Source organism: Sodiomyces alkalinus (genome assembly GCF_003711515.1).
Source record: "Sodiomyces alkalinus F11 unplaced genomic scaffold SODALscaffold_1, whole genome shotgun sequence".
Classification (NCBI taxonomy): domain Eukaryota; kingdom Fungi; phylum Ascomycota; class Sordariomycetes; order Glomerellales; family Plectosphaerellaceae; genus Sodiomyces; species Sodiomyces alkalinus.
The window spans coordinates 2,504,788-2,518,126 of NW_021167079.1; the positions used below are offsets into that span (position 1 = coordinate 2,504,788).

A 13,339-nucleotide genomic window follows, 5' to 3' on the forward strand; every position below is an offset into this window, starting at 1 on the left:
TTACACAGTTTGCATACAACAGTTCAGTCAACGAATCCATAAAGAAAACGCCATTTAAAGCCAACTAACTATAGCTACACACTAACGGCATTTAGTAAACCTCTAGATAGACCCGATACACTAAAAGCAACAAAACAAGTTAAAATTCTGAAAAAAACTACATAAAGAATTACGAAGCGACCTTAAAATAGTACGAAAAAGAATGCAAAAATACGCTAACGAAAAAAAGATTAAGGGACCAACCTTTTCGAAGGGTCTAACACGGGCGCGAATGGTGGTGGGGCCTGGACGGTTGCCGAGAGTGTGCTTCGGCTTGGTCTTGTCGGTGCTGGTTGGTTCAGCCGAAGGAGAGGACGCGGACGAGGAAGCGGAAGAAGAAGAGGACGAGGATGAGGAAGAAGTGGTGCTCGATTCCGACGGTCGTTGGGCGGCCACGGCCGTTATAAACACGTCGGCAGTGGCGGCGTCGCCGAGGTAAACGTGACCCTATGCCCTCAGCTGCTCCAGATACAGCGTTTCGCGTGCCCTCCTCGACTAGCCGGGCGGCCTGAAGTTGGGGACGGATTGTCGGCGGTCAAGGTCATCGAGGACAGCGACGCCGGCAAGGAGTATACGCCTCGTCTCGGCGACTAGGGTCTATCGGCGAGGAAAGGAGTCGGCGGGCGTAGGCGGCACCGGAAGCGGCTGGGCCTGTCGACAACCACTACCGGGATAGGATACCGGGATGGGCGAGAGAGGCCGTGACGCGGGAGTGGAGCCCGCGGGTAAGACGTCGGGATCCTTTTTCGCGTGGCGGATCATAGAGTCCAGACGGTTAACCATGGTCCGTTCATGCTGCCTCATGATACTATCATGGGCGGCCGGAGGGTAGGCAGGAGTAGGGAGAGTCTTAGGTGAGCAGGGCGAGGGAGTAAAAGCGTAGGCTCGGGCCGACCTGAGAGGTGAGCGTGGTGAACCTCGGAGGTCGTAGTAGGGAGTCCAGAGAGGCTTGAGGCTGGGGCGAGGGCGATTGTCCAGCGGTGTAGCCATTTTTAGAAGAAAATACGATCCGTAGGTCTGCATCTCTATCGAGACTGTCGCAGTTGAGGATACAAGGGGGAGGAGGTTGACAATAGAGCTGCCCCAGCCAGCATAGTCGACAAGTAGCCAGAAAAAGACACTGATTCTCCAGTGAAGAAGGACAGGCGGAACCAACGAAAAAGAAAAGGGAGCGAGGTAGGGAGTAGAAGTTTCAACAGATCCCAGGAAAGGGAGGGATTAAGAGGAGACAGAGAGTCTTGGGAGAGTCTTGGTCGAGAAAAGGGAGAAGCACGACTTGTAGAAGGGGGAGAAACGGGGCGTGGGCTGTGGAGAGTATATGTGAAAACAGTTTCTTTAATAGTCTCTCGTCTTCCATTTTACGTCTTTTTTTCCTTTCTGGTGGTTCTCGGGCCTTAGACGAGACGGTCCGGGACCTTGTCTTTCGTTATCAGGCGTATTATCGTCGTCTTGGTGACTCCATACGGCCAACCAGCCTTATTCTAGTTATAACACCATAATAAGGTACAAGTACCACCCCATCTACCAAAGCATTACCAAGACCATGAACGCAGAGAAAGGATTCTTTCTGGGAGAAAAGGGGGGAGGGCGGTGAAAGGGGAGGGTAGGCTGGAAGCCTAGGAGGATGGCCCAAAGTTGCCGAGGCCGGAGGGGGGGAGGGAAATGAAAGGACAGGGCATTCTTAAAGAAAAAGAGAAACAGAAAAGGAGGGAAGCGTAAAACTAAACGTGAGAGAGTAAGACCGAGGCATCGGGAAGTGCATGACCCGGAACCAGCGCGCTGTCAAAGTTTCAGGCCACAAAATGCGAATGCGGCAAGAGTGTGGGAAAGACACAGGAGAACGAAGGAAAATCCTGGTGGGCTTGGGGAGGACCAGGTTCCAAGAGGGCTCCAGTGTGGTAGGGGTGGTGGGTAATTCGGCGAGGATGACCGGGAGTATGCCTGTGATGATGCAGAAGAGAACAAAGAAACAAAAGAGTAAGTGGGATAACTATGTTAATAAGTCGTCGTCGCCCGACAGGAGGGTCGGTCTAAGATCACGGCAACGCTGATAAAGGGGCGCATAATTGCGAAGAAGCTCATAAACTGACAAGTCTCGGAAACAAGAAGAAGAGGAAAATAAATAAATAAAAAGGAGTGAAATGACGAAAGAAATAATAAAAAAAAAAAGGAGGATTTTGGTGTTTTAATGTCGAGTTGTGATCGAAGTTGAAAAAGCGTCTTTTCCGGCCTAGCGTTTTCCGACAGGTTGGGTGAAGAGGGGCGGAGCGTGCCATCCGGCACCAACAGACAGACAAGAGAAGACTCGGTGCCACTCGCGCGGTAACCGTCTAGAAGTCTTAGGTAATCCGCTTCGTTATGCTTATATAATCTATACTTTATCTTCGCGGTATAAGGTATTTAATATGTACGTACCGTATATAACCTACGAGGTATATACTACGAATACTATACGTGGGCTGGCAACGTTATATGATTGACTCTCGAGCTAGAGCTTCTATCGGAGCTCCTTATCGTTTATCGACGCCTTTTCCCGTCGCGCTTCTCTTTATCCTGCCACGTTGTTTGAATTGCCTTGATTAAGGTCAAGCTCTCCTTAAACCTATATCTCCTGGAACCATGTCTCCAATCTCGCATAGAAACAACATCTAAGATAACTCCCCGTCGACCTCCTTCGGCACCTCGCCCTCTTACTGTCAGCATGACCGGCTCCAACGCCGCCGACGCCGCTATAACAGCCGCGGACTACAAGAAGCTAAAAGAAGACTTTGTTTCAAATCTCCCCGGCGGCTCGATTGCCGAAATAAACTACGCCACCGCTATGGCGCCGGTATGCTTCTGGTTTGCTTTCGCTTTTGTCTTGTTTTCGCGTGCCAACCCATCCTTTGTTCTAACGGGCCGGTCTTCCATAGTTCGCTATCCTCTAGTCCGTCCTCCAGTCCCGCCAGTCCCTCTTTAAAGCCGATACTCCCTTCTCGCTACTCGTCGATTACCTCCTTAATATTGCCCCTATCCTAGTCTCCGTCACCCTCTACACTAACTCCCCGCTCCTCCTTAATACCCTTCTCTTACTTACTACCCTCCTCGTCTACACCCTCCCGCGTAATATCGGCGCCCCGCGGAAGAAGCCTATCGCCCCCCCTCCTAAGGATACGAGAACGCGTAAGGACGCCCCCGCCGGCCCGCCGGCCGCCCTCCCCCCTAAGCCGTTCTTAACTAACTACCGCGGCGGTATACTCGTCATCACCACTATCGCCATTCTCGCCGTTAACTTCCCCGTGTTCCCACGCCGCTTCGCTAAGGTCGAGACCTAGGGCACCTCCCTTATAGATATAGGCGTCGGTTCTTTCGTCTTCTCCGCCCGTGTTATCGCCGCACGTCCCGTCCTGCGCTAACGGGCTTCCGGCCGGTCCGCCCCGCTCGCCGCCCGCCTGCGCGCCTCCTTGCGTCACTCGCTACCCCTCCTCGCCTTGGGCTTTGTCCGCCTCCTTAGCGTTAAGGGTCTCGACTATACCGAGCACGTCACCGAGTACGGCGTCCACTAGAACTTTTTCTTCACCCTGGGCCTACTGCCCCCCTTCACCGCCGCCTTCTAGTCCGCCCTCGCTATCATCCCTAGCTATACCGCCCTCTCAGTCCTGCTAGGCGTGACCTACTAAGTCCTGCTCGAGAGCACCTCGCTTAAGGCCTACGTCCTCACCGCACCGCGTACTAATCTTCTCGCGGCTAACCGCGAGGGCGTCTTTAGCTTCCTAGGCTACCTCGCTATCTTCCTCGCTAGCTAGGACACCGGCATATATATCCTGCCGCGCTATATTAACCCGCGGAGCGGCGCCGACCCGACCACCTAACGCACCACCCTCCTTATAACTATAGCCGTCTAGTCCGCTATCTAGTCCGGCCTCTACTTTTGAACACCAGCCGTACCTGGGGCGACGGCCTATCCGTGTCGCGCCGCCTCGCTAACCTGCCCTACGTCTTCTGGGTCGCCGCCTTTAACTCGGCCTATATCCTCGCCTACTGCCTTATCGAGACCCTCTTCTTCCCGGCCGTGGTGTATAGCAGCACTGCCGCCGCCGAGAGGGACGCCTACCGCACCGCCACTAGCCGCGTCCTGCACGCGTATAACCGTAACGGACTGGCTATCTTTTTACTGGCTAACTTGCTCACGGGACTCGTTAACCTGACGGTGCCGACGTTGGATGTTGGGCCGGTGGCGGCTATGGCTATCCTTATGGCGTATACGGGGACGCTAACCGCTACCGCCTTGGTTTTGGATGCGTATGATATTTCCTTGAAGTTGTAAGTGCAGCTGAGAAGATAAAAAAAAGACAAGAAACGAAAATAATTATAGAACATCTAGAATACATAGATTATGCCCGCAAAGTATCCCATGCGTTTCACATGATTGACGGTCTATGTCTTCTCCAACTCCTAGGTATACGAAGTAAACTCTTCGATGATACCGATTGATTGATTAGATTTTCCGCCCGTGTCGGCCGTTTCAGGCCGTCAGGCATCTATGCTACATGCTCCGTACGTTGTCCGATATGATTAGTCATCTCCCCCTTTCTCTCCTTTCTGCCCCCTTTCCACCTTCTTCTCCATCCCCTTAGATGATACCTTCGGTACGTTTAGGTACCTTAATATGTCTCAGTCACGTGTTGTTATCTTATCAAACATGGCGGAATGTACATCTGCCTAGGCTCGACGGATCCAAGTTGTCCTTCGTATGTTGCATAGTGTCAGTCACAACTGGACTGATACATTCAGTGCTCTTCTTCATCGTCCGGCGGCAACGCGGAGATCCAGCGCATTATCCTGAATTGTTCGGTCTCAGGGTCGGTAAGCCAGGAGGCCGGTGTGCTGACACCATCGGGGCCAACTTCCCAAATGCCATCCTCCACGAGCCCGGCCCACGCAAACAGCATCTCCGAAAGACTAAACATGCGATAAGGCCCCCATGGCCGCCGGCCATGATGCTTAAAAGCGTCATCCACGCCTTCGTGAGTAATTAGCACCACATCGTCGCCGTCCGAGCCATACGACCGGCGGTTGACGTACAGTCCCGCTCGCCGGAGGACCGTGTTCTTCGCGTTCCCCCAACCCTTCTCAAAATGACGGTTGCCCGGCGCGGGTTCGGGCACCGGGTTTCCGACCGCCGGGAGGATGAGCGAGGCGTACTCATCTCCCCCGTCGAGGTCGAGGTCCGCCGTCAGTCTCGGGCTGGTCGGGGGCTCGGCAGCGTACAGCTCCACGATGGACTCTGTGGTAAACGATGTGATGCCGGGGGCAACAAAAGTGAAAGACGGCCGCTTCGCCTTGGCGAGGAATGCGCGCGCGAAAGAGCTCACTTTAAGGTCATGAAGAATCTCAGAAGGGATAGGAGGTTTCTCCTCCCGCAGTGAGCTGCCGTCGGCATGCGGGAGGCGATTCTGGATCGCCTCGCGGAGAGTGTCCCAGCCGGCAATGGCCAGCTCCAGGTCGTTCGCCACCCAGCTCCTGGTCGAGAGGGCCTCCCATTCGCGGCCGTCTGCAGGGCCCCAGAAGAACTTGCCCTGATCCCACTTCAGTAGCTGCTTCCTCAGGATGACCTCGAGAGGAACCCAGAAGTCTTCGGAAGGGAACCCCATCTCGGTGAGATTCCAGCAGGCCCGGTTTGTGTCGATATTGAAGAACACGCCACCGTTTCCATGGTTGGGCGTGAGAGTCGCGTCGGGGTACAGCAGAATGACGTTCAGACCGTCTTCGTTTTCGGTGATGAACCCGTTGTCGAACAGGTACGGATCCGGCTGATGCATCTCTGGCGTGAGAGGGAATTCATCGGGCGTCATTGCATGAAGATCGATTAGAGACAAAAAGTGGTATATGGGTGAGTCCTCGGGCACCTGGATCCCATGGGGCCATGTCGGCGCAGCTTGTGTCATGTGCTCGATCAAGTCACGTGTCACCCTTCGCGGCGCATCCTGCTGCTGCCGTGTACTGCTGGCTGCGGCTTCGATTGCTCTGGCAAGGAGCTGGTTGTGGAGGTCTGCGCATCGAACGGGATCAAAAGGGACCTCCGGCGCGTTGTAGGACATTGTGACGGTCTAAGTGATAGGCTGGTCGGGGAAAGGGCGTGGAAGTGGTAAAGAGAAGAAGGGGGAGGGATACAAGGGAGTGTCGGGATCTTAAAGCTTAGTTGGGACTGTTACATACGCCCAGCTGAGAGGTGACTGTGCCAAGCCTTGGCTCTTAACTAAAGACGGCCCTGGCTCACCGTCTGATATTGGATTCCCTCCCACCCTGGTGCACTTTTCATGGCTTAGGATGCTGGATGATACTACGGACACCTATGACTACCTAAGGTACGTTGTGCATACAACTACCAGTACAACGTACATACATACATACACTACAAGTGTACTGTGGCAAGCCACATGTGGACGACATAAGCCACAGTACCCGCCACAAGCCAAGACGGGCACCAGGGATATTTGGAATCCACCACGTTTGCATCTACGCAAGCCATCATTCCTCATTCTTTACGACTACTCTTGGACACTCAGGTCACCAGTCATCCATTTCATCTGAAACAGCAGATCACTCACCACCTTGTGCATCGTCAGTACGGCCGACATCAAGGCTACTACAAAGGCTGAGGGAAATATTACGTACAGAACTCAGGACCATCGCCGCAGTATCCATAGCTGCTGCAGCAGGAACCGAACTGAGTCCCCTCGCAAACCTTGTTTCCAGGGAACAGAGGACCGCATGATCCGTCAAGGGACGGGCCGCCGTCATCGGGGTCGCACTCGCCGCTGTCTATTTTCCCGTATCAGTTGCACAAACGCAGTTCCATATCAAGTCACCCACTCAGAGAGAGGGGTATGCACGCACAACAAAGGCCAGGACCGCAATGTTCTTCGGAGTTGCCACCTGCAAAAGTCAGCAAGTCGGCGCTTTCTCCTGGGCATCTGGGATGTATCAAAAACTGCTTACACCATCCGTAAATCGAGCAGCATTTGCCCCATACACCCTCGCCGCCACATATCCAGTGGTTATTGTCCGGTCCGCATGAGCCGTCCTCGCTGATCGCCTCATCGGGACCTAGGCAAGCTGCAAGTCGCACATTTCACCATGTCAGACATTGTCGAAACTCATCCTTGAAATCTTTCAATGGGCTTTGGAGCCTTACCGCCACTGTAACAATTGCCGTCGCCACAAAATTCCTCTCCGGATCCGCCTGGAAGGGGTATTCACGTCAGTGTGTGTGGCCTTGAGGCTTGTCGAGGAGCAGACACTTACAGAGCCCCTCCAGTGAGCAGCAATCACCATAGCCTGAGCCGTCGCACACTGCATGCCCGTTTTCTGGTCCGCAGGAACCGTCGCTGCTGATCGGTGCTTCCGAGACGGGCGCCACGCAGTACGCGTAATCCCGCCACAGGTTCGAGCAGTCAGGCAGGATCTGAGGGTTGAGGTCGAAGAACTGGTCCAGCGTGATTCCCCTGGAAGAAAGAAAAGGCGCCTCGTCAGCTGTCTCTGGTTCGTTCTCCAGCACCACCATACGCGCTCGTCGCAGCCAAGAACAAACGGAACGAACTCACTCCCTGAAAACAACGGTGTAGCAGCTGTCGCCAGCACGGACTTCCGTGTACTTTCCGCAGCTCTCTGTCGTGCCTTCGTGCGTTGGCTGGGCAGGCACTGCTGTCGTGTAATGCTCTGTGGCCGTGGGAGCATGGATGGGTGGCGGGTGCTCATATTCACCCCCCGGCGGGCTGTGAATATGACGCGTCAGTCTGCAAAAGCCGACGCATGGGGAGGTGGTAGGGTTGCGGTCTCGATGAGCGAGCGGCATTGCTTACCCAACACAAATGTACTGCTCCCCGCGGATCTCGTCGCATGTTCCGAGGATTCTCCTGTTCCAGGTTGAAAACTCAACCTCGGTGACGTTGTACTCCTCAGTGGATACAGACTCGCGCAGGTTGTCGCTGGGATGCGTGTCAATATGTTGCCGCGGCAGCGGCAGTGATCTACCAAGGCGTCGCCCGTAACTCACCAGGTCCAAGTTTGGCTCCAGTCTAGTCGTCTCAGAGGACATGGAAGCGGTGCGCAGATGGGCTCGGTCAGACGACAGTCGTTCTCGCCAGTAAGGACGACCAGTTCGCCAGTTGGCACGTCGTAGAGGACGGAAAGACCATCGCACCAAAGCTGTACAGGTCCAGGCTCAACCAGCTGTCCTGTACACGTCGTTTCGGCCGGAGGAGCACTTTCTGTCTGGGTTGTTGTCGGCGTCATAGTGCCCAGGAAAAGAGACTTGGTGGCCGTCGTCAGGGGCATGGTGGTTGAGCAGAAGTCCTGCAGGTCAGCGTGCTGCTGGATGAGGTAATCGGTGAAGTCAGATTGGCGCAGTGACGGGGACAGCAGGCGATGGTGCAAGATGCCAAGAAAGCACTCGCTGCAGACCTGTTTTTATTTTCATGTCAACAGTGCCTTGTCTAGGTGACGGGAGAAGCTTGACCTACGAGATCTGCGTCGTAGATATTGGCCAGCCTCTCATCCTCCGGCTCGACTGCTGTTCGATCAAAGCCGGGTTCGAAGCAGACATCGGCGTCAAAGTCAGGATCACCTGTGAGACGACGTCGATTGTTAGTGTCGACCAGCCGGACCACATGCACAGGGAGAGACTCTGGACTGACCAGTAGCGCAAAGGTCTTCTGCATAAACGGGAATTTCACTCCCTTCCCAGTCTTGATATTCGAGCCAGCACCATCCTGAAGACCCGCCGGTCATGCACCCGAGTTGGAATTGATGCCGGTACATCAGAGGCAGCGAAGAAGGGTCGAGGAGGTTTCCCATGAGCCTGAACTGGTCCTCGCCGCCGCACTGGCTCTCCACATCAGTCACCCACTGGTCAAGGTCGCTTCTGCATTGAGTAGCGCATCCCGAAGCAAGGAGCGAGGAATCCCATTGGAAATGGTCCAGCTGAAGCATGTGCTCCAAGAACTCATCTTCGCAGTCGAGAGTGGAGTTCCTACGAGAATAAAAAGTCGTTCATTAGAAATGCGGAGATTTCAAGACAGGCCTCTTGGTCAACTCACAGCGCCGCCATGCAGCCAGTCGACACTCCTCGCTCCTCAGACCACGAGGCAAGATCTCTGCCGCGGTAAAGAATGAACTCGGCCAGAGACTGAGAATAGAAAAACGATGCCAGGACGGCAGAGCGCCATCCCAGGTTTCTCGAGGCACGCATCTTTTGTACGCGCCACGCAAGTTATCAATCTGGACTTGAAAAGACGATGCGAAAAACGGCGTGTTGACTTTAAACTAAAATGCGCAAGACTGATGGTTGGCGAAAAGAAGCTGCAGATGGACTCGAATTGGCGGTATAAGCAGACCATCCTTGTTCCATGCTCGTCAACTCACTGCCCCCGCCAGAGTGAAGGGTATTTGTTTTCCTCCGCCATTCCATTAGATCGACTTGCTCTCTTCACGGGTCCAGTCGAAGCTCTGTGCATGAAACGCCTCTACAAGTCACCGGGTGCCGAGAGCTAGCCGCGCTTGGTGTCGTGTCTTGGTTCTGCAGGTGGTTATTGAAGGATCCAGTGACATACCGCTTATGGGCAAGCTGTTCCATGACCCCTGGCACGCTAGGGTAGTTGGTTCAAATGTCTGTTGGCGGGACAGCCTTTTGGAGATGCATCCAAGCGGCACAGACTTTGGAGATCCCATCCCAAGCAGCCCCCCGTATGGGACGGACGTTGAACTCAGGGCGTGAGAGGAGAGATAAGCCGAGAGCATTCAGGCGGGGATTTCAAAGTTGGTTACGGCAAACCCCGAAATCTTTTTCGCCGTCTTTTCTCATTAAACTGAGAGCACCTTCTCAACTTTTGAGATTCTCAACCGCGCGTTCGCTGGCAAGTTGAACACCAAGATGCTAGCCAACATGAGGTTGATGCAGTCTTTCATCTCCCTCCTGGCAATCCTGCCATGTGTATCTTCTTCCCAGAGCACTGCAACATCGGGGCAACATAACAGCACCGAAAAATGGCCCGCCGACGACCGTCCATTGCGGAATCAAACTACCTATAAGCCTCGATTTGCCGGTTACCGCGATACCACGCCAGTCTACAATCCCAGAATCCTCCCACGAGTCGCTAACGACAGCGACACTTCCCTCGCGAGACTTAACAGCTCTCCCAACAGGATAGATGCGAGACTGCTGCTCCAAGAGGACGGCGCTTGCGCACCCGGCTCTCCCTGCACCAACGGAGCTTGCTGCTCGGGTGAATCCGGCTTCTGTGGCTATGTGAGTACACCTTATCAAGTTATCCCTCCCCCCATGAGAACATTTGCGACTGAGACTGATGTTCACGAGATAGGGACCTGACTTTTGCGGGCCGGATGTCTGTATTTCCAACTGTGATGCTCAAGCCCAATGCGGGCCACACGCCCCTGAGGGCGAAGAGCGTTGTCCCCTGAATGTCTGCTGTGTCAGTTTACATTTCATTTTTGTCACTGCTGATCATGTCCAAGGCTTTTCTGACTGCCTTCTCTTGTAGTCTGTATGGGGTTTCTGTGGGACGACCCCTGAGTTCTGCGAAGATCAGTGCGACCCTGACTTCTCTGACTGTGGGCCGCCTCCAACTCCGGACGGGAAGGCGCTGGCCTTTAATCGGAACATTGGCTACTACGCCTCGTGGGCGGCCAGCCGTCCCTGCGACGCCGTGCACCCAGACGATCTCGACCTCCGTGGTCTCACGCACCTCTACTTCTCCTTTGCCTTCTTCCACCCGACGACGTTCCGAGTCACGGCCATGGACGCCAACGCCGAGTCTCTTCTTCGCCCATTCACGGACCTCAAGAGAAAGTCGCCCAGGCTACAGACCTGGATTGCCATCGGAGGATGGTCGTTCAATGACCCTGGGAACGTGCCAAAGTGAGACGAGCCCGAAGCCATATGACCCTCCCCCTCTTCGCTGTGATCGACGTGAGCGTGAGTTGCTAACGAGTGAAAAGTACCCGGACGGCGTTCAGTGACATGGCACGAACCGCAGAGGGTCGGAAAGCCTTTATCGACTCACTGATCCGGTTCATGGACACGTACGGATTCGACGGCGCTGACCTAGACTGGGAGTATCCTAGCGCTGAGGACCGTGGTGGAAGGCCCGACGATACCGAGAACCTTGTCACTCTCTGCAGAGAGATGAGACAGGCCTTTGGAACTCGGTATGGACTGTCCATTGCTATTCCAGCAAGTTACTGGTACCTGCGACATTTCGATGTCGGAGCCATTCAGAACCATGTCGACTGGATCAACGTCATGACGTACGACATTCATGGCGTCTGGGACGCTGGTAAGTGCTTTACAAGGTGAAAAACTATTCGAAGTATAAAGTCTAATCCTCTTTTTTTCTTTTTTTTTTCCCCATGCAGACAACCAATGGACCGGCCCATATGCAAGGTGAATTTTTTTCTTTTTTTTTTCTTTCCGTGGCCCATCCATCTGGGCAGGCCGATTGATTCTCTTTGAGAGGAATGCGCTGACATGGACCCAGACCCCACACAAACCTCACTCAGATCGACGAAGCTCTCGGGCTGTACTGGAGGGCCGGCGTGAGAGCATCCAAGATCACACTGGGCTTGGCATACTACGGCCGGTCTTTTACTCTCACTGACCCGTCTTGCAACGACCCCGGATGCCGCTTTACCGAGGGTGCGCGACCCGGTGAGTGCACCGGCGCCGCGGGTGTGCTTTCGCTGGCCGAGATTGAGCGGATTAGATCAACAGAAGATGTTGTCGAAGGATATGATATGATAGCCGCGGTCAAATGGATGACATGGGACTCAGATCAGGTAAAGTCTTTTACCTCTCCATACCTACCTATGCTTCCAAGGTTGTCATGTATCCCTTCCTTGCCAGTCGACCGAAGCTGACTCTCGGCCCGTGCTCCAGTGGGTAAGCTTCGAGGATGAGGAGACCTTTCATCAGAAAATCGATTACGCCTCCAGGCTTGGACTCGGAGGAACAATGATCTGGGCTGTTGACATGGCGGTCCTGGGTCCCAGCGCGAAGAACAGTCTGGCCCAATCGACCAATCTTGCGGCTTTTAGCCGGGCGGGAATCACCGAAGAGGACATCGTTCAATACGTCGCGCATCATGACGCAGGCGAGAGCTGTTACGTCAGCTTCTGCAGCGAGTCCTGCGCTGCAGGTTACACGGCCGTTCAGACCATGCGCGGCGAGGTCGGAAGTTTGGGTCCCGGTAGTGCCTGTGAGGGTGAAGAATACCAGACTCTGTGCTGCGTCTCGGGGACCATCATGCACCGATGCAGCTGGCATGGTTGGCGGGGCCAAGGCTTGGGATGCTACGGAGGTATTGTTGCTCTCCCACAGATAACTGCTGCTCTATAATTCTTCCCGCATTTGTGAGATCAAACCTTTGCATCAGCTAACTCGACTGCCCCGGCACGGGGCGAGCAGGCGGCTGCTACCCTGGCCATGTCTTGATCACTCAGAACACCAATTACTTCGACGTCCATAATGATATTTCAAGAACCTGTAACGTTAGTGCCAAGGCAGAAACAATCTTTTCCATGAGCAAGAAAAGCTGACGCTGCCGAAAAAAACAGGGAGGCATAATGGCGTACTGCTGCCAGCGGTTCAGGCCATCTCACTCTATCAATGATGTGGAACTCCTGAACCCCGAGCACGTCGAACTGCACACCGATCCGTCGTCCGTGGTGAAGAGATCAGGAGACTGGGGTTCCTGCATCCAGAAGGGTGTCGTGATGGGCGGAGCCATTGCTATCGGCACATCCGTTGTTGGGCCTGGTGGTGTACTGGCCGGCACTGTGGCTGGAGGCTTGACCGCAGTACGTAGAGACACACGCACAGAACTCATCACGCGTGGACGGAGCTAATGTGTGCTGACTCTTTGTTGTTCAGCTTATCTGCATTACATCTGGAAGCGAGGCCTCGGCCAAGGGTATCGTGGGATTCGCGGGGCCGGTGACTCGGCTGCGAAGCTCCAACCAACGCTACACCCCTTATAACCCACCCAGGCCCCCCAAGAACCCCTCAAAAGGTGGCCCCAAGCAGGCTCCGGGCCAAAGAACCCACTACGGCCGGTAAGCTTCCCTCCCTTGTTGCGAAGAGCTGTTTTCGGATGTCCTGACTTGGTGGCCTCAAGGTACCAGATAGCGTCGTGGCCCCCCGGCACAACGACCTGCCAGACTACTTGTGAGTGACCTCAACAGGGGGATAGCTCCAAGGAGCTCATCTGACTGGTAATGATAGATACTTGCGAGTATGGCCTTG

General features: G+C 54.5%; 5 protein-coding genes across 5 annotated transcripts; 2 read left to right on the top strand and 3 right to left on the bottom strand.

Annotated features, from left to right (window-relative positions):
* Positions 1-251: 251 nt before the first annotated feature.
* On the bottom strand, positions 252-1,317 carry SODALDRAFT_326617 (hypothetical protein). The gene has a single exon (XM_028610214.1). The coding sequence runs from the start codon at positions 1,027-1,029 to the stop codon at positions 637-639; it is 393 nt and encodes a 130-aa protein (XP_028470264.1). The 5' UTR covers positions 1,030-1,317; the 3' UTR covers positions 252-636.
* A 1,348-nt stretch (positions 1,318-2,665) lies between these two features.
* On the top strand, positions 2,666-4,345 carry SODALDRAFT_347439 (hypothetical protein; the record flags this gene model as incomplete). The annotated part of the gene is made up of 3 exons (XM_028613307.1): positions 2,666-2,869; positions 2,979-3,319; positions 3,961-4,345. The coding sequence occupies exons 1-3, from the start codon at positions 2,741-2,743 to the stop codon at positions 4,343-4,345; spliced, it is 855 nt and encodes a 284-aa protein (XP_028470265.1). The 5' UTR covers positions 2,666-2,740.
* A 148-nt stretch (positions 4,346-4,493) lies between these two features.
* SODALDRAFT_326619 (hypothetical protein) lies at positions 4,494-6,154 on the bottom strand. Its single transcript, XM_028610215.1, has one exon. It carries the CDS (start codon positions 6,117-6,119, stop codon positions 4,809-4,811), a length of 1,311 nt encoding a protein of 436 aa, XP_028470266.1. The 5' UTR covers positions 6,120-6,154; the 3' UTR covers positions 4,494-4,808.
* Positions 6,155-6,294: 140 nt separating this feature from the next.
* Positions 6,295-9,271, bottom strand: SODALDRAFT_374791 (hypothetical protein; the record flags this gene model as incomplete). The annotated part of the gene is made up of 14 exons (XM_028614699.1): positions 6,295-6,324; positions 6,446-6,537; positions 6,593-6,632; positions 6,697-6,843; positions 6,919-6,957; positions 7,021-7,137; positions 7,217-7,264; positions 7,327-7,526; positions 7,626-7,817; positions 7,884-8,009; positions 8,078-8,484; positions 8,544-8,647; positions 8,718-9,052; positions 9,120-9,271. The coding sequence occupies 12 exons, from the start codon at positions 9,269-9,271 to the stop codon at positions 6,622-6,624; spliced, it is 1,878 nt and encodes a 625-aa protein (XP_028470267.1). The 3' UTR covers positions 6,295-6,324; positions 6,446-6,537; positions 6,593-6,621.
* A 303-nt stretch (positions 9,272-9,574) lies between these two features.
* SODALDRAFT_16059 (hypothetical protein) lies at positions 9,575-12,586 on the top strand. The gene is made up of 7 exons (XM_028606929.1): positions 9,575-10,327; positions 10,401-10,511; positions 10,581-10,957; positions 11,038-11,375; positions 11,455-11,482; positions 11,577-11,874; positions 11,975-12,586. Exons 1-7 carry the CDS (start codon positions 9,953-9,955, stop codon positions 12,431-12,433), a joined length of 1,986 nt encoding a protein of 661 aa, XP_028470268.1. The 5' UTR covers positions 9,575-9,952; the 3' UTR covers positions 12,434-12,586.
* The last annotated feature ends 753 nt before the right edge of the window (positions 12,587-13,339 follow it).